The 25,184-nt window shown below is 42.5% G+C and overlaps 1 protein-coding gene across 1 annotated transcript in view; it reads right to left on the bottom strand.

The window, feature by feature from the left end:
• The window catches only part of WNK2 (WNK lysine deficient protein kinase 2), a 621,829-nt gene that overhangs the window by 434,897 nt on the left and 161,748 nt on the right, over window positions 1-25,184 (bottom strand). Inside the window, exons 3-4 of the mRNA XM_086939164.1 lie at window positions 5,667-5,839; window positions 5,002-5,222 (exon numbers count right to left, since the gene is read on the bottom strand). Coding sequence (XP_086795290.1) covers window positions 5,002-5,222; window positions 5,667-5,839 — 394 coding nt within the window. The remainder of the gene's footprint in view (window positions 1-5,001; window positions 5,223-5,666; window positions 5,840-25,184) is intronic.

Raw genomic sequence — 25,184 nt, 5'->3', positions numbered from 1 at the left:
TATAGTAAATATCCCTTGTATAAGCACTACTACTACAATATCCAATAATATAGCAAAGCCTAAGGACGAGCTAGGGAAAGCAAAGATGATGATAAAGTAGATTACATTTGCAAACATTCCATTCGCAAACATCTCCATCATCACCAGCCCTGTACTCCCATTAAAGAACACAGTTTAGCCCAACTCAATCTAGGCTGGTTAACAGCAGACTTAAATATTGGTTGTTGTGCGTAACAGGCAAAAACACTGCACTTTCAGTAAAATCTTACCTGTTAACTCAAAGGAAACTCTTAAGATATGTTCATGGAAAATAAATGGCGTGAAGCCAAAAACCATAGCAAATATCTGAATACCTTCACTAGAAATGTTCATATTGTTCTATTACAAGAAACATGGCAACTCAGACATTTGTGTTGGAAGGATTCATTGACTACTTTAAACTGTTAAAATAATGAGATATGGTTGTCCAATTATTTAATAACTACATACATCCAGAGTCAAATGTAAGGAAGTCGATGTCCAGTAAATTGATACATATTTTACTAGAACTATTGCAAGATAGAACATCCATGGAAATTACAATCGTAGGAGATTTCAATATGAATTTGCTGTGGCCATTTAGCAGAGAGGAAGATGAAATACAACAAGACCACCAATGGGCTATCCCCAACCAGTCCGTCACCCCTGAGCGCAATGGGCCTAGAGATGCAAGGGGAGCGGGACTAGTAAAAGATCTCAAATACTTTGGCCTAAGGGTATTGAATGGAAGGTATCAACAAGATACTCTCCCTGCATGGACCTATGAAGTAGTAGGCTTGCACTAATGGATTGTTTTAAAAGCAGTAACCTTACCCTGATTTCAATTAGATCCTCATTTCAGATTAATAAAACAAACAAAAGCAACCTTATTCAACAAATCATTAAGACCAAGGTTCAATACACATCTCATCAAAAGGCAAATTCGCTCCTAGGAGAGTTAGTAGCAACAAACTACAGAAGGTTGCGCTGGTTGTTAAGAACAATAGACTCAATCACGTCCATAGCTTTGAGCAAGGAAGCAAAGCAGAGAACCAAGAGCTCCAAATTGAATTGAAGACTATATGGATTACTGAAATTTAATTTGGGAAGACACATTAACAGCAAAACAAAATCCTTTGGGAAAAAGCACTGGTTATTAGTAAATAGAAACCCTCAAGAGATTTTTGGAGAATTATTAACAGCTTGAATGGAGCCCTAACGGCGATCACAACTTCAGCTTTAACAGAAGTAGTCTGGGTCGTTTTTTAACAAAACATTTTTATCAAGTTCTGGAGACTAATTTACTTTATACCTGAGAAACAGAAAGTAAACTTCAATGAAGCTGATAAACCCAGATGAACCCACACTTCGTATTTCAGAAGATCAAATATGCATATTTAATAAAATAAGTAGACAAGAGGGGCACCTGGCCCAAACGGAATCCCACAAGCCCGGTATATGGCAAAACCGACTTCACTTCTGCTAGAGACTATGCTGGATTTGTGGAAAGGCTCTAAAATAACCATTTTTAAAGGGGAAGACTAGCTCCAACTTGAAAATTATCGCCTAATCACGTTGCAAGATACCGAGGTAAAACTATTCACAGGGATCCTCCTGGCTAAATTATCACATTGGGCAGTAGAGAGGCAGATTATCCCTCCAAACCAATCTGCGTTCGTTCAAGGGTCCGGTACGGTGAACAATATTTTAGTACTTTCAGTAATTCTAGATAAATACAAATTAAGTAAGCAACCAATCTACCTTTGTTTTGTAGATTTGAAGTCAGCGTTTGACTGCATACAGCACCGCGTCCTCTGGCAAAAGCAGTCTAATCTAGGTATTCCAGCTTGTTTTGTATGGGAATCCAGATGTCATACTCGGATAGCCAAGTAAGGGTGAAAATAGGGGATAGTTCATTCCTGCATAGGTAAATTGAAACCTCCCAGGGAATGAAACAAGTGTGAGGTCTGGCATCATCCCTATTTAAACTATTTTTGGCTGATCTAGCTCTGGATGAATTAAATGTGCATCCTCCCAAGTTAGTATACAAGCACATATCGAACCCCTTGAATGCCAAAGATGTGATTTTGTTAATTCAAACAAAGATTGGCCTGCCACAACGTTGATAACGTACCAAACTATTTATTATAAATGGTATGACAATGAATGAGAAGACAAATAAACGTTGTGGAAATAAGCAATAGGATACATAAAGAGCATATAGATACCTTGGAGTACTATTTGATGAGGGTTCTTTTCAGAAGCGTAAGCAGGACCTGCAGAGGAAATGCAACACTCTGCTTCTAGCATTTTACACGCTACAAAGGTCTCTAGGAGTCCATCCCATCTCCCATTGCTAAAAGCAATAACCACAAAATTCTGACCAAGCTTCTCTTACGGAAGCAAGGCACTGCGTGGTAGAGACGCAGTAACCCTAAGCGCAATTCTTGTACAAACATTTAGATCTCTTTTCCATCTACCGTGCAATGCCTTCCTGGCACAGACAAGGCTCGAATTTGGACTATTAAATCAAACTATCGCAAGGAAAGGAGCTTACATTAAATTTGGAAAAGAAAATTAAAAATTAAAATCATCTATTGCAAGTCCTAAGGCAAGATGTTCAGACATATGCAAACTGTCCATCTTAGAAGTATCTAGACTCAGCGTTTGATGAGTTACCAGCTTGCAGTTTAGGGGAAATCTCTTCACCCGAGAGTCCTTTAAAAAAGTAATCCACAAAATAATGAACAATACTTTCGATGTTAAAAGACAGAGTTCCTTGCACTTCGATCACATGCCTGGATGACACTGAACGAATATAAAATACTTAAATCATAACCCTATTTAGTGACTAGATGGTCAACACAGCTAAAAAATGGTTTCATTAGAGCGCAATTTGGCCTTCTCCCAGGGCTTGCCCATGCGATGCCTTGGCTGCAGCTAACAAAAGACACATGTTGCAGACTGTGCTTAATTGGAGAGGAAGACATCACTCACTTAATCGGTCTTCGGCCTGCTTTACTGGAAGAAAGAAGAGGGCTCTTAAGGATACCTTTTAACCAGCGGGGAATTCGTATGTGCAGACAAGTTGTGATTGCCTGCTTTAAAACACCAGATACATCATTGAACTGCATTTTTGCAAAGTTATTGAAGCTTGCAGCAAGAAAATTGGACTCTCACAATGCTATCTTGGTTTGAATTTACGGCCAGTGACTGAATTTTTCTTTTACACATAGCATAGAATTACTTATCTACTGTTTTTAGGGAACATTTGTGTGTTGCCACTGGTTTAAGTAACCTAATCATAGGAGGTGCTACTTAATATACATCAATAACTTTGTCAGCCATCGATGTCTTGATAGCTGCTTGAATTCTACTAATTTTGTTTAGAACGTTTTTAAACAGCAACCCTGGAATCTTTTTACTCAATTGTATAAAATGATTGATTAATTATTTTTATCGTATCGATTGTATAATAGGATTGTTTTTAGGATTTTACATTGTAAGATTGTAATCAATCAACAATAAATGTACTTAAATAAAACCGAAAGACACTGGAGCGTTGAAGCAAAAGTCCAGTGCCACGCTTATGCTTTAAAAGGGGTTTTCATTCTCGAGTTCATATTCCAAATTCTTGTAGAGTGTTTCAAAGGTGTTCATATTCCAAATTCTTGCAGAGTGTTTGAAAGGTGTGAAAACCAGAGGTGGGTGAAATAAGCATGGGCGGAAAATCCGTTCCGCTCGCGGATTTTTGGTAAATTCGCAATCCGTGAGATTCGCTAATTTCCCGCAAAATCCGCGAACGGAACGGATTGGGTCAAAAGTTAAAGCTGACTTTTGTAACTCTTTTAGAATGGCGCCGGCGGGCTGCCAGAGCCATTCTAAAATAGTTACAAAAGTCAGCTTCAACAGGAAGCTCTAATAGATTAAGTAAAGCAGGTGCTGCTCAAATTCAGTTACACAATCATAAATCACCCCAAATTTGGGGTGATTAATGATTGTGTAACTTAATTTGAGCTTCAACTGGAGCACCTGCTTTACTTTATCTATTAGTGCTTCCTGTTGAAGCTATTTCTAGCTATTTTAGAATGGCACTGGCAACTTGCCGGTGCCATTCTAAGTGGGGCTGAGGGCAGAAGGGCACAAAAGTGGGGCCGAGGGCAGAAGGGCACAGAAACGAGTGGTACAGAGGGCAGATGGGCATAAAAAAACTAGAGGGTGACAGTGATTAAGCAGGCAAACCCCCCCCGCGTAATTGCAAAGCGCCTCGCGAACACCAGCGAACACGCAAAAATAAAAAAATCCGCAAATTCGCGAATTTTGCGGGTTGCCATTCGCAAATTCGCGAATTGCCAATTCGCAAAATTCGCCCATGCTTAGTGAAATATTCCATTCCGTCCCCGGAATTAACACAATTTTGGAGTCTCAGCATTACTCTTGTAACATGGAGTTCCTGCCAAATACGGGCATCTGCACGGAACAGATTTTTTTTCTTGCGCGCAGTACCAGAACGGTAAGCTTACAACCGAGATTTTGCATCCTGTATTGTAAATTTCTGGTCGCTATCAGGGCACCTGGTGAGATTTCTCCAATGAGGGTTGTCGTGACAGTTCGAGGTCAGAAGGCTGCCAGTCGAGTAGAAATCTACTTGAGCGGCAGCAAAATCAGCTCAAGTAGCTGCACCCTCCGGTGAACCTCCTTGAGCTCATTGTGCTGATTTGTCAGGACAAGAATGCGCATCCTTGGCCTAAATCACAGCGCGAGCAGCGCAACATGGCCATTCCTGCCCGTTGGAGAAACGCCACAAACTCTTGTGTAGTTTTTACTTAACTCTGCGGAATTCCATTGAGTCGAATTCTTAAGACCACTCCTAGTAAAGTTACTTCCCCAGTTTCTGTAATGCTGTACAAAACGTAAGTCGCAAACACAGGGAACTAAGAATTTACATAAAATGTATAAGGAAGGGAAAAGCTTGCCAGTTACCTATTACGCTCTTGGCAAACGATGCTCTTTTTAGAGTTGCTAAGCCCAAATCTCCAATTTTCACAGATCCAGTTGGCCCAGTAATGAAGATATTATCACATTTCAAGTCTCTGTGAATAATCGGAGGAGTTCTTGTGTGTAAAAAATGCAGCCCTTTCAGGATTTGTCGGCACCAGCTGCGAAGAACTTTGGGTTTCATCACTTTAAATCTCTTCAAGTACCTGGAAAAAAAAATTATAATTAGAGGATGCTAGAAGAAACGTGCCCTTTATTCTGTATTACTTAAGACGAACGGGGTTTAATTCAGCCTTCTATAGAAACTTTAATTTTCCATTTTATAAAGTTAAACAAGAAGCAGAAGGAATTAGAGCTTTAATTAAGTTTAAATGGATTTAGATGTTGCACTACCAAAGAACATCACTTAAGTCTTCAGGAAAGAACGCAGTTTACATGTGCGTCACTAATTAAGAACATTTAGAGTACATCTCCCAGATACATGTAACCATTGTAGGTGATTTCCATCTCTGCTGGTTGGCTTTTTCAATGGAGATCTAAAAAAAAATCTTGAACCCCAGATGCTTTTTTCGAGCCACAACTGAGGAGCAATTGGATATTTTATGATTTGGCACCATTATTCGTTTATCTTTTTTTTCTTAAACACTTACGTTTTCAGCGTCCCTGACGTCATTAGCTCCGTCACCAGTACTATGACTTTCTTCCCTTTCACACAGGACTCCCAGAAATCATAAAAACGAACAATATTTGGATGCTGTAGACCTTTCAGCATTCCTGCTTCTTCTTTAAACCTTTGCCTTTCCATCTTTGTAAGTTTCCGATCCTGTAAATAAGATATGTCTATTACAACAAAGTTTAACTTATTTTAAGTGATTTACTTTAATAGTCACACAATCTAAAGTGTACTTTACAATATGAATCAGTAGTCATAAAAATAGTTAAGATTTTCCAGTCTATCAAGTTTTTGCAAGAAAGTATAAATAAAGCTAACGATTCTTACAGAACTCAATTCAATAAGCCACACACTTATGCAATACCAAGGTTTATATGTAACAATTATTTTATTAGTCTTAGTAGAGGTCCTTCATTACTAGTCTGGCTAATGTACTTTTAGCTGCTAATTTGAGTTCTCATTAAGTAGTCTAAATGTTATAAATGCATTTTCACCATCTTCCACCACGAATACGGGCAACGACCTACATAGTATAATAATACATTCTTGAAGGGTAAGGTGTCACACCTTTATGTATGCACTTAACGTGAACCTCATAAGGAACAGAGTGCTGTATACAGTGGATGGGAGGGGCAAGCTGTAGATTTATACATGGAGTGTCTTTCTGTTCTAGTTAAACCATGGGTCTGAGCAGCTTTGGGCTTACTTATCAATGGGGTGTTAGTGTTCCTGTGAGAAGCAGTCTAAAGTGGGGAAGTAAGAAAGCTATCTAACAATGGTAGGGGAGTGCCCAGTCACTGAGAGGTTTTCTTGCTAGGCACATAAGATCCATTTACAAAACCATCATCAAAATTGCGCTTTTTTGTTTCCTAGATAGGCACTTGATGTGCCTTATCTAGGAATTCATGAATTAAGGTTTTTGCTGGATACGGATATGCAGGTAGCGATTCATTTATGTTATTTCTATGGTGCAAACCTTGCCAAAAGGCAGCTGAGAACTGTATATGGTCAAAGACCAGCATAAAATGGGAAGAAATGTGTTGTTGGCATTTCGTTCATTATGAGGTAGTGACAAGTGCTCTTTAAAAACCGATTCCTTAACTCTTTCCTAATTTAAAGTAGTGTTGGGGTTGTCCTGATGGATAAGGGGATGTTGTTCCAAATCCTGGACGCTCAGGTAGAAAAAAAAATATATAAAAAAATAAAGGGAGCCCTGCATCAATATTATATATTCAATAGTATATAATTTGTCAATTTTGGGAAACATTGTACAATATTCTGTTAAGATATGTAATCGATATGATTTAATTGATGCAATGCAAATTGTACTAAATAAATTTGAAAAAATAAATTTGAAAAAATAAAGTATTAAAATGTATATATACAAATTGAGTCTTCTCTGTGGGTGGGGTGGGCGGGACGAGCATTTTCTTTAATATCCTGCACAGGTGGAAAAGGCAGACTGCATTGTTTTTGCTTTCTTAATCTTCTTAGTATGTAGTCCGATGGTGTCCTGGCTGAGGGTGTGCCAGGAACCGCCATAGATGGTGAGCGTCTGCAAGACAAGTGGTATACAGTTTATGATGTCTTTAAAGTGATGCAGCCGGTTTTGTATATGGTTCAGGCTAGAAAGTGGGTGCAATGGATTCCATCAGGATGTGATCATATTTTTTCATGCCTTGCTGGAGATGTTCTGCAGCTTGGAGGAGGGCCTCAAAGGTGCCAATGTAGAGTCTAGAAGGCAGTGGAGGATGACATTACCACCATCCAGATGCAAGAGTAAGAGGGCCTGAACTCCAGTTCTGAAGTTGCTTTCTTGAGGTTACAGTTTGACTTACTTTAGAAGAGAGAGCGGATACCAGGCTGTCCTTGTTGTTTAGGCAATGTGTTCCTTGAGGGTGAGGTTAGCGAACAGGGTGAATCAAAGTGACTTGGCATACAAATTTGGACATATTTCAGATCATTGATCCAGGCTTATACTAGATCTTGTTTGCTGTTCTTGGCAAATAAACAGGAATTCCCTTGGTTGGGTTGTTGCAAGTAGAATTTGGACATAAAGGACTGAATGGCCATTGCCTGACAGCAGCAGAGGGGGAGAAGCTGCGCATAACTGGATTACTCTAGTGCCACCGCTGGGAACAAGTACAATCCCCAACATCCCTCATGACAAGACATGTGAATAAAATCATGATGCTGATCCGCAACAGCTGTGCCCGCATTGCCCTTCAGCAGCAGAGGGGGAGAAGCCATCCATAACTGGATTACTTTACTGCCACAGTTGGGGTAAATTACAATCCCCAACATTCCTTACAATGACACACATGCATAAAAGGGTGACTCTGAACCACGGAGGTAAACACCCTTTGGAGCCCACATGATGCGGTGCCCCCCCATCAGTCCCCGCTACTTTGTCACACTAGACCCATCTCTCGCGCCATTGAAAGTCAATGAGCAAAAGGAAGGCAAAAACCAGTGAAGAAGGGAGTGAGAACAATAAATACCGTGGACTCTTTCCTCACAAGAGCTGTGGACGCCCTGTCAGAGATCGAACTCACAGAACGTCGGCTCGCCATAGGAGAGGTGAGATCCTCCCCCCAAACGACGGTGCCCGTGAACATTGCTCGAATGTCTAGATCAATCAATCAGGGGGCTTAGAGCATACTACTCACCCATGAGGGTCTCAAGGCGCTGCAGGGGGGTGAGGGGGGGACGGGGAGCATTTCCGGGTCAGCCGAAGAGCCAGGTCTTGAGGCTCTTTCTGAAAGTGTGTAGGGTGGGGGAGCTTCTGTTGACTGGTAGTTTGTTCCAGGTTTTGGCTTTGATGCTGGAGAAGGCTCTTCCCCCGGCTCTGGATCTGCAGATGCGCGGGGTGGTTGTTAGGGCAAGGTCGGCGGAGTGGAGGTGTCTTTTGGGTGGGTGGAAAGATATTGGTTTGTTGAGGTATTTGAGTCCGATGTCATGGAGGGATTTGTAGGAGTGGACGAGTAGCTTGAAGGTTAATCACTTCTCAACGGGGATCCAATGTAGGTCTCGCAGCAGTTGGATCATGTGTTCCTGTCATGGGGTGCTGAGGAGGAGTCTGGCTGCGGTGTCCTGGAGTTTCTGTAGCAGGGATTTGTTGATTCCCGCATAGAGGGCGTTTCTGTAGTCCAGTTTGCTGGTGATGAGTGTGTGGGTGACTGTTTTTCTGGCTTCGGGTGGCATCAACTTGAAGGTCTTGCAGAGGTTCTGACAGTGAGGAAGGAGCGGATCCAGTTGAGGGCGAGACCTTGTATGCTGGCATTGTGGAATCTTGTGGTGAGAGTGGGGTGGGAGACAGTCTCGAAGGCAGGGGAGAGGTCTAGCAGGATGAGGGCTGCGTTGTGTCCTTGGTCTAGTATCATGCAGATGTCGTCTGTAGCGGCGAGGAGGGCGGTCTCGGTGCTGTGGTTGTTGCAGAATCCAGCTAGGGAGGAGTCTAGTACAGTGTTCTGTTCGAAGAAGGTGGTCAGTTGTGCGTTGACAATTCATTCCGTGACTTTGCCGTTGAAGGGAAGGAGAGAGATGGGCCAGTAGTTTTTCAGGTCTGTCGGGTCAGCTGAGGGTTTGAGGAGGGGCTTGACCTCAGCCCGCTTCCAGTTGTCGGGCAATATGCCGGATTCCAGAGAGGTGTTGATGGTGTGGAGTACTTCGGGTGTGATGGTGGCGGCGACCATGTGGAAGATGTGAGGTGGGCAGGGGTCAGTTGGGGCTCCTGACTGGGTGCTTGTCATGGTCACAGTAGTGTCTTTGGTGGTGACTGATGTCCAGATGGTGATGGTGGGCTGGCTGTTGTTGCTGGAGGGGAGGGTGCTTTCTGAATTCTGTGTGCTGAAGTTGTTGTATTAGACCTTGATCTTTAGGTGGAAAAAAGGAGCAGAGTTTGTTGCAGAGGTTTAGGGACAGTGTGATGTCCGTGCCTTCACTGGGGGCTTTGGTGAACTGCTGGATGATGTTGAAGAATTCCTTAGAGTTGCTGGCGTTGGTCCGGATTTTGACCCGGATGAAGGTCCTCTTGGTGGTTTTTATGAGTTGGGGGTATTCAGTCATGGCATGTATAGGTGGACTTGTCTTCGGTTGTTTTGCTGTTTCTCCATCATTCTTTGAGCCGTCTGCATGCATGTCTAGCTTCTTGAAGGTTGGTGGTGAACCAGGCGGCCTTCCGAGGGCATTGCCTGTTGGGGTGGCGGTGTCATAGTGGTGTGTGATGGAAAATCCAGCGGTTCTGGTGCTGGTCGGTTTCGGATCGCAGACAGGCACCGACTGGTTTGCCATTGGCGCTAGTGGCATGGCCGAGCAGCGGCTGCCGTTAATAGGGAAAGGGTAGGGAGGAGCAGCTGGGAGGGGCCACGGGGGTAGCATTCGCGGGAAGGGAGCAAGAACGGGCGGGAGGGGGTTGTAGACAACAGTACAAAGCTCAACAATGAGGGCAATAGGGTACAGAGGAGACGAAAAACGGGCACCAGACAAGATAATACAGGCACTAATAGAAATAACGAATAAAGGAAAAGCAAATAATACTGGCAGAACAAAGCAGGCATGACACGGAGGCTCAAACCCCTACCTGCACCGGCACGATCCAAGGAGCGACAGCGGTGCAGCAGCCGAGCTGCAGAGGTAGAGGTGGAGGGCAGGTCTCTGGCCAGGAGGTTATGTTATGTTATGTTATGTTATGTTACGTAACTCTTATATAGCGCATGGCTACCCCAGCAACGAGGCGTCCCAGCGCTTGCAGACAGGTCCAATCACATAACAGCCGGAGGGATGCGGCAGGATATCTATTCACCGCGGAACCCTAAATAGAAGAAAACAGCCAAGTTTTTACTTGTTTTCGAAAATGTAGGTGATTTGTGATGGAGCGTACACCTAAAGGAATAGAGTTCCAGAGTTTAGGGGCCCGAAACCTAAAAGAGCGGCCACCAACTCTACACCTCCGAATCTTGATGGTACAAGCAAGGAAAAGGTCCGCAGACCGGAGTGCACGCTGTGGAACATAGAAGGAACAAATTCCTTGCAAGATTTTAGGACCTAGACAATGTAACATTCTATGCATAACACACAAGGTTTTAAATTGAATGTGTTGTTTTACGGGCAACCAATGGAGCCTGCGCAAAACCTGAGAGGTATGGCAACGTCTTGGTAAGCCGAACAGGGTACGAGCTGCCGCGTTCTGAGCTTTCTGTAGTCTATTGATGACTGTCAGATTGGACCCAAGCATTAATACATTGCAATAGTCCAGATGGGATAGGACCATAGCCTGGACAATTGTCTGACGGGTGGAAGGTTCAAAGAAGCCAAGAATAGGTTTCAGAGAGCGCAGGCGGCCATAGCAAGTACCAGCTATCCTCTTCGCATGGGAATCCAGGGTGAGAGCATCATCTAAGATCACACCCAGATTCTTAACTTCCTTCTTGGGCATAGGCGGTGAGCCCAATGTGGGGGGGCCACCACCGCTCGTCCCACTTTTGGGTGTCCGGGCCGACCAGGAGGACTTCAGTCTTAGATGAGTTTAACTGAAGACAGTTCTCCGTAAGCCAGCTGGAAATGGCCATGATATCCTCTTGGAATTTGGCTTGATCACCAACGATGTTATTAGAGAAGGTGAAGATCAGCTGTGTATCGTCCGCATAAGATATTAGTTCGATGTTACGTTCCCTGGCCAATGTGGCCAGGGGGCGGACATACACATTAAACAGCGTGGGGCTGAGGGCAGAGCCCTGAGGAACACCACAGCCCAATGGAAAACTGCCAGATGAGTACGGGGGAGCATGAACCTGGAAGGAACGGTCAGATAGAAATGACACGAACCAGTCCAGAGCATCATCTCTGACACCTATCTCCCATAGCCTCCTAACTAGGATCCCATGGGAGACGGTGTCGAACGCCGCACTCAAATCTAGCAGCACCACAGCTGAGGTGTCACCCCTGTCTTGTGCCACCCTTAGATGTTCTGTGACGGCCAGTAAGGCTGCCTCCGTGCTATGTTTGGCACGGAATCCATTCTGAGACTCCTCCAAGATCCCATTAGTCTCCAGAAAACCCGTCAGAATAGAATTGACATGTGCCTCCATTACTTTGGCCAAGTAAGGAAGCAACGAGATAGGCCAGAAACTTTCTGGCTTGGAGGGGTCCAGGGTGGGTTTTTTTAACAAGGGGACCACTTTGGCATGTTTCCACGATTTCGGGATGGTAGCTGATTGCAAAGATTTATTAATCAGTTTTTGCCCTTCTATCAAGATAGATTCCGGAAACAGTCTAAACATCTCGGGTTTGACAGGATCTTCCGGGGACCCCGACTTGATTCTTAAAGTTAGGGGTTCCATGTCTGTCTGAGAGATGGGTGGGAGAGTTAGGAGGGAATAGGGAAGGCTCAATGAGTCCGTAGTAGGTCTGTAAGTCATAGATGGTTCTCCAGAGTTAAATGCATTATAAATCCCTTGTACTTTTTTAATGAAGAAGTGAGCCAGCTCTTCGCATTGTGAGTCAGATACTATGGTGCTATTAGTCCCCACGGGAGATGTAGTAAGCTCCTTCACTAACGCAAAGATAGTTTTTGTGCGATTTGTGCTGGCATTGATCAGATCAGTATAATAACTGGCCTTGGTCTTTTTTATCAGCTTATGGTAGGCTTTTGTGGCAATTCTAAAATTGGATTTGGCTACCAAGTCATACGATCTTCTCCAGATACGTTCAAGTACCTTACACTCCTTTTTTTTTTAGTACAAGCGCCTCACAGTACCATAACTGGGACTGCTTACGTTTAGGTCTTGACATTTTCCTGGGTATGAAATGATCCAGAGACTCATTGATCCATTCTCTATAGGCTAGATCCGCCTCATCCAGATTAGTAGGCCAGGCAGGTCGGGACTTAGTTAATCTAGCCTCAAATAGTGCCCCATCAAGTTTGTGCCATGCACGTCTCAAAAAAGGAGGAGGAGGCTTTCCCCCAGGGCCAGCTGGAATCCTAACAGCGATCTGTACCAAAAAATGGTCCGTCCAGCTAAGAGGACTAGGAGTGGAAACTGAAATTTCCTGAATGTTCGAAAACACCGGGTCCAATAAATGGCCTGCTAGATGGGAGGGCCCCACCACCAGCTGACGTAATTGGCAGGCTTCCATATCCCCTAGAAACTTCAGTATTGCTGGGGAGAGACTAGACTCCAGATGTAAATTAAGGTCCCCCAGAACACTGAAGTTAGCTGACTGTAAAATAAAGGCAGAGACATTAGAAACCAATGATTCCCGGAATGTACTCGCTAGCCCGGGAGGCCGATAAATCAGCATGCCCGTAAAAGAGAAGGTATCTGAGACCTTCAACTTAAAAAGTGCGCTCTCACAGTTGGCTATCTCTGTAGGGGAGAGAGTGCAAGAGTAGATGCCTTTAAATATCACTGCCAATCCCCCTCCCCTGCCCTTAAATCTATTCTGAGTTAGAATGAGATAGTTAGAAGGGAGGGCTAAAGCAGTGATGGCCAGTGTGTCATTCGTCAGCCATGTCTCTGTTAGGACTAGCAGGTCCGGGGAGTAGTCCGTAAGAAGCTCATAAATATCCTCATGATGTTTGACAAGGGACCTACAGTTAAGGCTTAATATCTGTAAGCTCGCAATATTGTTAATTTTGTCAGCGGGGGCCGGTGGAAATGGGCCTGCCTCCATAGCTTAAAAACTGCAGTAATTACACCGCAGGTCAAGTGAGCCAGGGTGCAATGAGTGTGGCGCACACGCCGTTTGACAACGGAGAGCAAATAACTCCTCACGGGCAAACCGGACCATGCTATCAGCTGACACCCAGGGGTCCTGGAGGTGTTACTTATCACTTAACCCAGTCCCCCAAAGTAACAAGTCAATCTAATAACCCTCTAGTTTCTAGTGGAGGGGGTATTGGCTCCCTTATTGACCACCTATGAAGTAAAGAGGGGAGGGATAGGTAACAAGGCCACAACTATGAAGACAAGAGCAGATACACACACAAGGATGGGAACAAAGCCAGATATTTTGACCGTGAATGAGGCCCGCTGCACAAAAATAAAGCTGGCTCTCTCCTTATTGCTACAACCGGTTCCTGACAGACCAAGAAAGATTGAAGATAACAGCCGCACTCATCATGCTAAGTGCGTGAATCCAAGGGGGAGAGAATACACAGTAACTGCCAAATATCAATGCCATCCCCTCCTCTCAGCTAGTGGGCATGACTCAGCCACCTGAACTACACCATCAGAGACAGGCCAGCCACTGGGACTTTGAGGGGGGATGGATTAAATAACCCTTATCTTCATCCAATATCAAGGAACTCCGTAAGACCCATACCAACAATAACACTCCGCCAATGCCCCATGCCACCCAAATTCCCTCTTCTCTACATAGAAGCAATCTTGCTGCACAAGTACCCCCCCAGTGGTACGAAGGCAGAAGGCCCCCACACAAGACACATTGAAAGCCATGATTGGAGGTGCGGCCGCAATCACTGGAAAGACGGGAGGGTGGTAAATGGCAGAAGACCTATACAACATTAGATCTACCTCCAGCAGTCTGCCCTTACGTTTTCATCCTGGCAAACACCCTTGAGTTGAACCACACATATACAGAGTCAATACAACATTGGTGTTCAAAGCCTTACACTGGATGTTAAAACATGTACAAGGTGGAACGCGACCTTTCCAAGCATATCATTTGGGCTAGGAGAATTGCATGTATGGGCAACTCCAAACATTTAGAGGGGACTGTATAATAGTTACCTTCAATCGCCATTTTTGGTGAGGCACTTGTTGTGTATACTACCTAACCAACCTTCTCCTGATACACAGATTTATTCACTTCCGCTATGCTTTTTCTACAAACCCTGAGGCCAAAATACAATGGAACAGGGACACAGAAGTATTTTCTCCAACCCCTTTTGTTTTCATCCACACAAGAATCAATGTACCGTCCCAATACGCACAAGAAATCACTTTGCTGTCTAGGAAGGCCTTCAAGCCTGCGATTGACAGGGGTGTTAACGTGGCCCAACAAGCCTTTACATGCTCTCCAGCTAATCCTCAGAAGAACCCTTCCATGAAGGACATCGGTAACAACTCAAAAAAAAAATAACCTGGAATATAGCAGGGCTAAGGTCGAAATTGGAAGATCCTGAATTGGTTAAGTATACAACTTGCTTCAACCTAATAGGTCTATAGAAAACCTGAGAAATTGGGCCATGCCATATAGACAGATTCTGCTCTTTCTATACTCCAGCGACCCCCTTCGAGAGCAAGTAGAGTGAAAGAGGGGCTTTCCAACCCTGATCAGAAACACCTTATGTCTAAATGTTTTTGTTTTTTATAACGAGTCACCATATTATAATTTTCTGGTGGGTGAAGGCTTCAGAGGAAGCGACGATTATAGTAATTACTTCAAGGATGAGATATCATGGGTGGCGGACTCACTTGAGAAGGCGATCGGAGTAACCCTCATAGCCCACCATAACACTAAACATTTTATGGATGGGAGATTTTCACTCGCACTTGGGGTAGAATGGTAAAGCCAATCTGTGATCTAATTGATGAGAAGGGGAGGTAACTCCACACATCTCACACAATGCCTATGGTAACTAGTTAAACAAACTCCTTACTATAAGGAACTTGGAAATTATTAACCCAGCTGATTCGATCTCTGGCCTCCTGGAAAAAACAATCAATCAGCACCAGTTCTCAGGGTTCTACCATTAACTATCTGGTTGTACCGGCCCCCGCAAAAAAGCCCTTTTTAGTAATACTAAAATCCACATCTCAGCTTTTAGTGATCTTGCAGCAATAGCCTCCCATCTAAAATGGAAAGAAAAACACCATCCTCCGTCGAGGAGAGTTCCCACACCCCATATAGCGAGAAAGCACAGTATAGTCCTCAAATGGGACAAGATCAACAAGGAGGGATTGATTCCTCGGATTGTAGCCAAAAGCCAGAAGGAGATAATGGCCTGCCTTGACCCATATATAGATCCCATCAGAGCAGTGTTAGCTTTTGTGATAATTCTGGGCGAAGTAAGAATTAGCTTACCCCCCATGATGACATAGTGACCCCCTCGCCTCCCCTCAACATTTACCTTGGCAGAGGCTAGATACGGATTGCTCTAGTGCAGCACTGCTAAGGACCCTGGCCCGGACAGAGCCCCTAGAGACTTCTTTTTTTAAAACGCTGACCTTGGGGTACCTTTGTTTAACGCTATTGCGGTGGTGGGGTCACCAGAATCTTGGGAAAAGAAAAATATTATCCCCTTTCACCAAAAAGTGGATAAATACTTGCCCAAAAATTACAGACCCATTTCTTTACTGGATGGCTCAGTCAAACTAATGGACCGATTAGAAGAGTGGGCCACACTGAAAATCCAGTACATTATGGATTTAAGAATGGGAAAGGGACATTGGACCAATGTCTAAACCGGAGTCTGATCATAGCCAAATATACCGCAGCCATAAAGGGTTAGATCTATATGGCACTCATGGACACATCAGCAGCCTTTGACTGTTTATTATTCCCATCTTTGTAGACTTAGGAAGGAGATGGGCATAGATGAGCCAATAATCCTATTTATACGTCAGCTGTACTCAAGCTTCAGCATGCATTCAGTATGGAAGCCAGGCCGAATGACAAGGCAGTTTCCCATAAATAAGTGAGTCTGGAAGGGGTGCATGCCTATTTTCTATTTACACAAATTGTGTGGAAGCAGGCCTCAGACACTACATCAGATGTCCCCATGGTGAATCATGTTCGTATCCCTATTCTACCCTATGCAGATGCTGAAGTGATAATAGCCCAGACGGGTGTGGCACTGCAGAAACTCAGAGGAGAAAGTCATATTTATGGCAATGCTACATCTCCAAGTCAATGAATCACAAACTTTTATCTTGGTAACAGGGAAATGGCATAGAGAAAGGGCCATTCTTTCACATAGCGGGACGCAAAATGTAAGTGGAAAAGCGTAGAGAAGGTGGAGAAGCTTGGCTTAATTGTTAGAGCGGCAGACCCTGATGCAGAGGTCTGGCCCAGGACTAGGGTTCAATTCCCGCCTTGGCAGCTCTTGGACTCAATTTCCGCGGACCTGATAATTCTCGCCTCGGTGCCTAGACTAATCATGGGTCCCACTCTGTGTCTCTGGGCAATAGCTTGCTTAATCTCCATAACTATTTAAAGGAAAAATTTGCCGGCAAGGGATTTGTTTGGTGCTTTGAGTTTCACAGTATCATGAAATCTATATTAATTAGATCAATGAGCTGAATAAAACAGCAACTGTGCGATGTTTTGTCAATTCTTAGAGAGATCCATAGAAACTACCACACTAGCTCTATGAACAATATAAGGACTTAAACTAATTAGTGATCACTTTTGTAATTATATACAATACAAGGTGTGTTAAATGAGAGAACAAAAGTAAAAAAGTAAAGCAACACGGAAAGGTTTGTTCTTGAAAAAGGTTTTAGTTTATATTTGTATAGAAATAAATTGTCAACAAATAAAGGGTACACAATTAGTAGCGATTGCATATGTATCTTAAGTAAATGGAGCTGAAAAAACAATCCATTAATACAAAAGAAAACAATCCAGTCTCTAGCAACGTAGATAAAAATGACTTCTTTTAAAGGATCATAAATAGAAAGTCAAAAACAAACAAAGGACTTGGATTGATGTGTCGACGTTTCGGTCTCAGTGGTGCAATCCAGAGACCATCATCAGGACAAGAAGATAAGGCAATGAAGATGACCCTTATAATGTATTAAAGACCCAAATATTGATGAACTCAGGTGAAAAATCAAGGTTCATAACCTTAAGGGAAATGCGATTTATACCCCTTGGTTGTATCCATAAATCCAGGTTAAGTCAGAGTTAAATCCTTTATGGTAAGGTGAGAACGTGACATCAATGTCAGGAACCACGAAAGTTCAGGAAAGGTAGAAAACGTATCCTCTGTTCCGGGTCAAGGATTTAACTCTGACTTAACCTGGATTTATGGATACAACCAAGGGGTATCAATCGCATTTCCCTTAAGGTTATGAACCTTGATTTTTCACCTGAGTTCATCAATATTTGGGTCTTTAATACATTATAAGGGTCATCTTCATTGCCTTATCTTCTTGTCCTGATGATGGTCTCTGGATTGCACCACTGAGACCGAAACGTCGACACATCAATCCAAGTCCTTTGTTTGTTTTTGACTTTCTATTTATGATCCTTTAAAAGAAGTCATTTTTATCTACGTTGCTAGAGACTGGATTGTTTTCTTTTGTATTAATGGATTGTTTTTTCAGCTCCATTTACTTAAGATACATATGCAATCGCTACTAATTGTGTACCCTTTATTTGTTGACAATTTATCTCTATACAAATATAAACTAAAACCTTTTTCAAGAACAAACCTACCCGTGTTGCTTTACTTTTTTACTTTTGTTCTTTCATTTAACACACCTTGTATTGTATATAATTACAAAAGTGATCACTAATTAGTTTAAGTCCTTATATTGTTCATAGAGCTAGTGTGGTAGTTTCTATTGATCTCTCTAAAAATTGACAAAACATCGCACAGTTGCTGTTTTATTCAGCTCATTGATCTAATTAATATAGATTTCATGATACTGTGAAACTCAAAGCACCAAACAAATCCCTTGCCGGCAAATTTTTCCTTTAAATACTTTGACTGCCCAAGCCCGCAAGGGTTTATTGGGTTACCCACCCCTATCAGAAATACTCTACATAACGGCCCCAGCAGCGCTGTGGATGCCTGGCTTCACCTTGGGGGTGCCCAGGAGTGGACATTTCACAGGAAAGCCAGGATGGGTTCCACAGCGGTATGAATACAGCGCTACGAGGCATCCGGGTAGAAGTGCGCTATATAAATACTCTACAAGTGACAGAAACCTTCTCCTATTTGGGGGTCTCGTTGGACAGAATGACCATGTGCTCAAATATGGTAGCTAACAGATGTCTCCTGCTGGTAAAAAAGTATTATGGCATTTTCTTTGATTAAAAAACTAAGGTCTAAGTCGTCGGAGGCAATCAAAAAGATCTATACAGCAAAAGCCATCTATATAGCCACATATGAGTCACGTGTGTGCAGTTTGGCAAATTTAGATGCCCTATAAAGCATCCAAGATACCTTAATGGAAAAAACTTTTAGCCCTCCCCAGAGGTTGTTCTAACTTTAACACCCACTCTGAGCTGGACGTCCCTTATATATCAGATGTGGTTCGCCTTGCACCGATTTTATAATGGAATTCACTATTGAGAAGGGAAACTGCTAATTTAACACAAAAAAAAATAGGAAATGCCGAAACCTTATCCACGTACATAAGGTTACCTGGATCCAATATGTTAAAAACACACTGACTTCCTTGGGTTTGCAGTCTCCGTTTACAAACCCAGCTAATTGCTTCACAACCCCAAAAGACCTAATTAAAAGTTTGTTGTTCACTAAAATGGACAGTGATAGATACAAAAATAATCTTATCAAATCCATGGTGGTAATATCTTAAGGCACCCTCCATCCCCCATGATGTAAATTCATACCGGTCATTTGTCTCTAATCCTCGACATTGCTATGTATTAGTAATATTTAGTTTAAACCTTATACCAAGTATGCTAGGCCAACCCATGGGAATTTTCTCTCCACAAGCTGTGTCGGCATGTCCGTGCAATGGAGTATCTCCTCCAACAAACCTGCATATTATCTTTTTTTGCAAATTTGATGTGGTGTATCACAACAGATTGATCCTTTCCTTCATGTGGAAGCACAAATTTATGCATTGCTGCACTGCACTTTATTTCTTACAAATGTGGTCTAATTACATTGTGTCCTACTACTTAGCGCCTTATTTATGGGTGTCAATAATGACTAGGTCGAATTGATTTTTGAGTCGGTCATGCTGATAGCAATTTTAAGCTTTTTAATGGGCTGCATGTTTTTCTAATCTTTTACTATAGTGCATTTATAACACAATAGACAATATAGATTACACTTTATAATTCCACCAGGCACATTATTATGAAATGCTCTTGTAGAAGCAATCTAATAAGTAAAGAATGATAGCCATATTGCTATATTACACCAAGGTAACTGGAGTGTTTGGCGACCCTTGAGTGAGGTTTAAGCACTAATGTTATTAACTTTGCATCATTCACTGACCTTTTTAATATTTTTGTTCAATTCTTTATTTTTATGCAGGATGTTTCTCCTCGTGGCCTCTGTAACGTGGTCAATATCTCTGTATTATGCCCTGACACTTTATGAGACTGAAGTCTAACGTTGTATTGTACTTTTATGATCTAGGTTTATATTAAACCAAATAAAGTGAATTGATTGATTGATTGATTGATGCTCAAGCAGTGTTTGAAGCATTTGAAGCAGAGGTGACTTTCAAGTAGAGTCGTTTATCATTGGTATCCTATTTCATAAAATCTTAACACCTTTGGAAAAGACACACCACACAATTAATTTGAACTTCCTTTCCTTCCTTGTTCAATCAGTGCTTTAGCATCAGCATTTTCCTATCTTACATTTACTTATTGTTTGGGTTTGATGGAGCTCTACTGTTCTACATCAAGTTTCAGTAGATAGTCATTATCTTCATCCCTCTTGCTTTTCTTGATAGCTTTGCTTGGTTCATCTTCTCACTTCTTTTTGGCTGATTAACACATCTTTGTTCATTTTCTCCAATTATCTAAAACACTAGTCAAACACTAGATTAACGTCAATTCCTACACTGCCGTCTTATAGAAACTAAAATAGTCTTTTCTGCAGCATCACATTTTGTTGATCTTCTCCCTCCTAATGTTCCCCCTAAGGTTACTCCTCAGTAATTACTTCCCCTTATATTCTGTTAGCCAGGCATAATTTCCAATCGCAAAAATGGTCTACAGCCATACACTTCAACTATTAGATCAGTAAAACGCATTAATAATGCAACTTCTAGTCAAACATTTTCAACAACCTTCCTAAGTCCAAAACACTTTTTCATTGAAAATCCCTAAATGCATAAATCTTTTGTTAACAAAAGGATATAACTGGTATGGAAATGACAGTGTGACCGCATCAAAAAAGGCAAACTAAAAACAACCTGTTATGAAGTAATGCAAGATAGCAATTCCACAATAAGCATACTTTTGTACTAAGAAATTTGCAGTGAGGGGATGCAGTGAAACTAATTGTCCTGTCTGTTAATTCAGATTACGTCCTTGTCAACTATACAATGCCTTGCCACCTTTCAATTTTGTACCTAAATTGCGCATTGTAACAGACTGCAGCAACGATTATAAGCATGCACAATGTATTTAGGATAGCCTACATAACCACCCTTCAAAGTCGGATGGCTACATGCCAGGAAAAAGGAAGCAACCTTGTTGCTATTCCATTGTAATTGGATGCTTGAAGGAGGAAATTAACTGTACAAAGAAATCTCAATGTTGAATAGAGGATGATATCTAATTTAACAATGACTGAATTATAGGCCTTCCTTTTCTACATTCAGATAAGTACAACTTTGTCCAAAGAGGCATGATGGCATGGAAAGAAGTTGGGAAAACAGTTGTGTTAAAACTAGAGCTATTTCCTCGAAATATTAGACTGAGTCTTTAGAAACAGCCTGCCTTGATCAAACCATGTAGATATTTTGAGAAACAAATCGGTTTCCACTCTGTAATAAGTCTGTCAGCTGTGATGGTGAAGAATGCATCTCTATTCCATCCCCATGAGGGCAAGTAAAACATTTCCTCACCCAAGGGATACTATCACCCAAGCAAATAGGATGTTATGGTCGGGTACACTTTTATCTAGAGGTAAGAAAATGTATAATTTGTCACTGTGTGCAACTAGAACTAGAGATGAACTGGATCAATATGTTGAGCTAGAGAATGAATGTAGACATTAAATAGCACAGATGACAATGGTGAGCATTTTGAAACCCCGCAGCACATTTATTTCCAGATTGGTTCTGTGGAGCCAATCCTAACTTGGAATTTCTTTTTAGAAAAGAATGGGACGATCTACTCCATTGTGGATCCTGATCGACATAAGCAACTTAAAGATGGAAAAAGTTCCACATTGCTGACTAGTTTGAATCCATGGGTGCAAGGATAGTTTCCTATATATTTATTTTTGCAGATTCTGCTTCACTTCCTGACCTACAGCTCAAGTGGTAGTCATGAATGAGATTGTTAGATTCCAGAGGATCTTAAACATGTTCAATATTTCTCTTTCCATTACCCTACTAATGTACAGAAAGTGATCCAAAATCAGATTCTATCAGATCAGGGTCTACTATTGTAGTTTTTTTTGTAGTGGTGTGATGGTCACCTGCTATTTTCCTCAAACAACGAGAGGTTTCTCAAAACTTATGTGATTTTATTTTTTTAACCGGATAGAAAATTAGATTTCTCATAAAACATTTTTTTTAAAAACTTTGATTTTGCTTGTTAGAGGAAGTCAGCATGCAGTGAGTAGACAACTTTTCTTGATCCTTAATAGCTTTAGGTTAGCCTCTTATGTGGCCTTCACATTTTATTTTTGTTTCCAATGTGAATTTCTCTCATGCTCGTCCGGTTTATCCTTCTATTTTCAGCCAAATCTGTACTGAACTAATTCTTTGCTGATTTCTTGCACCTCTAGAAAGTAGGCCCAAGTACGCCGAATGTTGTGAAGGTGCCATCATACAAATGATTGAAAATACCTCTGAAGGACACCTACAGCACACTTGGGGGCTCATTACGAAGTCGGGCGGAAAGCCTCTCCCAGACAGTCGGAATCTTCACGACCGCATCGGAGCCCTTCTGACCGGCTTGGTCGGTTTACAGTCCAACCGCCAGATTATGATGTATTCCGGTCGGTCGGAACTGCACCTTAAGCCCCTCAAGACCAGGATGGCGTTTATGCAGTCAGGATGACAATGTTGGTTTCCAACAGCCTTTCTGTGTTGGCCTGTCTGACATGGAAAGACTGTCAGAAAGTGACTTTGGGGCCCCTAGCAGGGCCTCCTGCCCCTGCGGACTACGATTGGTGGCCGAGGGATACGTAAGGTACCCCCTGTGAAACCCTGCACTGTGTGGCAGGCACCGTGGGGTGCTTGTGACAGGGTGCAGGGTTTCCACACACACTCCATTACCCCATAGGAGCCTGACCGAAAAGTGTTTGGTCGCATTGTAATCCGGCAGTCTGAATCGCCGACTGCAAGTAGTCGGTCCCAAATCCAAGATGGTGTTGGGCGGAGGCTTTCTGCCTGACATTGTAATGAGCCCCTCGGTCTCTAGTTGAAAAAAAAAATTGCTCTGATCCGAAAACAACTACTCTAGCCTCTTCCATGCTCACGACAGCCGGGAGCCGTCATGCGTCATGCTAGGCGTGTGCGCAGGATGGCCCCCGGCCGTCCGAATCCCCACCCGCTAATGGAAACGCCCGCACAGCGTAGGAATTCCCCGTGCACGGATGGGGTTAAATCTCAGAGAGACGCAGGTCTGCAAATTAGCCTGCATAATACATAAAGCTCTGCACTTCTGACTTTAGTACTACCTTAAAGACAAAATGCATATTGCCAGAGGAAACAAGGAGGACAAGAACCAAGTTCCGTCTTTTACTTAAGATTCCCAAAAATAAAAAGCAGTAAGACTTTACAGAAGCGGTCTCATGGTTTACCCTCCAGACTATGGCGCTGGATCCTGGAAACAACTGGAGTTAACTTTAATCTCCTTTCATTCAGAAAAATCCTTAAGGCTCACTTGTACAAGTCGCATCTTCGTGAGACAGCCTTCCACTCTCTCTCTATGCTACTTCATGTCATTCTTTCTACATTGTATACTATTATAACCACTCAATGAGATCTGTGAAGTGTTCCGCTGCCTCTTAAGCAAGGTCTGCATACATAAACGCAACCACACCACCATCTATAAAGTGTGGGGGAGGCAGACTTGGCCTCTGAGGATTTCTCAAGTGCAAACACAACTAAAGTGTCAGTTACAAAGTTCTCATGAGGCAGCTACAGACAGAGGAAGAAAGACAAGCAAATTGTTTGAAGCAGGGGAGGTTTCAGAAATGGATCAGACAATTGAGGCTATTGCCAAGAAATGCGAGGGGAAAAAACAGAAGAAAAAGAAGAAGCCTTCATAGGGAAGCGAAGGTCTTACTCAACGATGATCCAATGCAGGAACTGCCGGTACTGAGCACCAACTCCTGAAACCCCCCCCCACCCCATCCTGTTCATTCACAGGAAACATGAGGCATAGATAATATTCCAGCTTTGCACATCTCATCCAGAGAGGAAATCCAGATCCCATCCCCACATAGCACACACCCCACAAGCAGCAAGCAAGGGCCTCTCTCCAGATGGAAGAGTCTAAATGAAGATTACTTCCTCCAGACTAGATACTAGTTAAATAAAAGAATACCTCTTGATTCTGATCAAGTTAGGTTCTTGTAAGGAAAAGGAGGGCATTCTCTGAGGGTGACCAACATGACTGAAAAGTATGGATAGACAGACGGCACTCGAACATGATCGTAGAACACAGCAGATAGAATATGAAGGCAATTATCCTTTAAACATTGATAATCTGGACGTTACGGGGAATCCCAGAGTATGTTTACAACGGGATACAAAGAAGAAGATCACTTCGGCTATTTTTGAAAGATATACCCAACCCAGAGGAAGTCCATGTTGGACGAAACGCGTTGGCTGGGCTGATGTAAGCATACCGCATAGGACTGCAAATAAATAATGATTGGAAAAAGAAACTTCAAGACTCCTTGCTCAATACTTTTTGTGATTTTGAGATATTGATTGTATTTCACAAACTAATTGTATATAATTGTATGCTTCTTTTTATTGCTGGATGACTGAAAAGTAATTAAACAAGTTATGAGGGCATGGGTTGAGCTGGCCTCGCAAACAAAGCATAACTGATGGCGGTGAGACTCTGGGGAATAGGATGGCCTGAAACCAGATACCTTGAAACAAGTGATCTGCAGCATTAGCACTCAAAGGACATAGGAGCAAGTACAGCACTCTTGGACTGCTGGAAGGTAATCAAAACCCAGTCACATCTTTGAAAAAACATCAGAAAAATTTAGCATCACTACCACTGAGAAAAAAACACAATATCGAAACCACTAAACCAAAAGTTTGAAATATATGTGCAAAGATTTTTTTACCAACTGCACACGACTGTTCCATGCAACCGATACAACAATTTGCTTAGCAACTGTACCCCTATTCAAATTAACCTATCAGTGTACTAATGTAGTTAAGCACAATACATGCTATACGAGGACTCGCTTGTTTAAAACCAGAGCAGCTTAACCTTTCCAGTGTTTAAATAAAAGGATGATCTCAAAGGTTCGACCCACGAAGCATCTCATGGGCACGTGCACCAGACCCACTAGTTCCAGGAACCAGTGTTATTTTAAATGCTGCCCTGAAGCTCGGATCCCTTGGCAGACACTCTTGTTATTCTATAAATAGGAATGTGAAAT

The sequence above is a fragment of the Lissotriton vulgaris genome, chromosome 9 (assembly GCF_964263255.1).
Source record: "Lissotriton vulgaris chromosome 9, aLisVul1.2, whole genome shotgun sequence".
Lineage (NCBI taxonomy): Eukaryota > Metazoa > Chordata > Amphibia > Caudata > Salamandridae > Lissotriton > Lissotriton vulgaris.
Note: the sequence above shows the minus strand (reverse complement) of the source record. Positions and strands in the feature narration are given on the sequence as shown.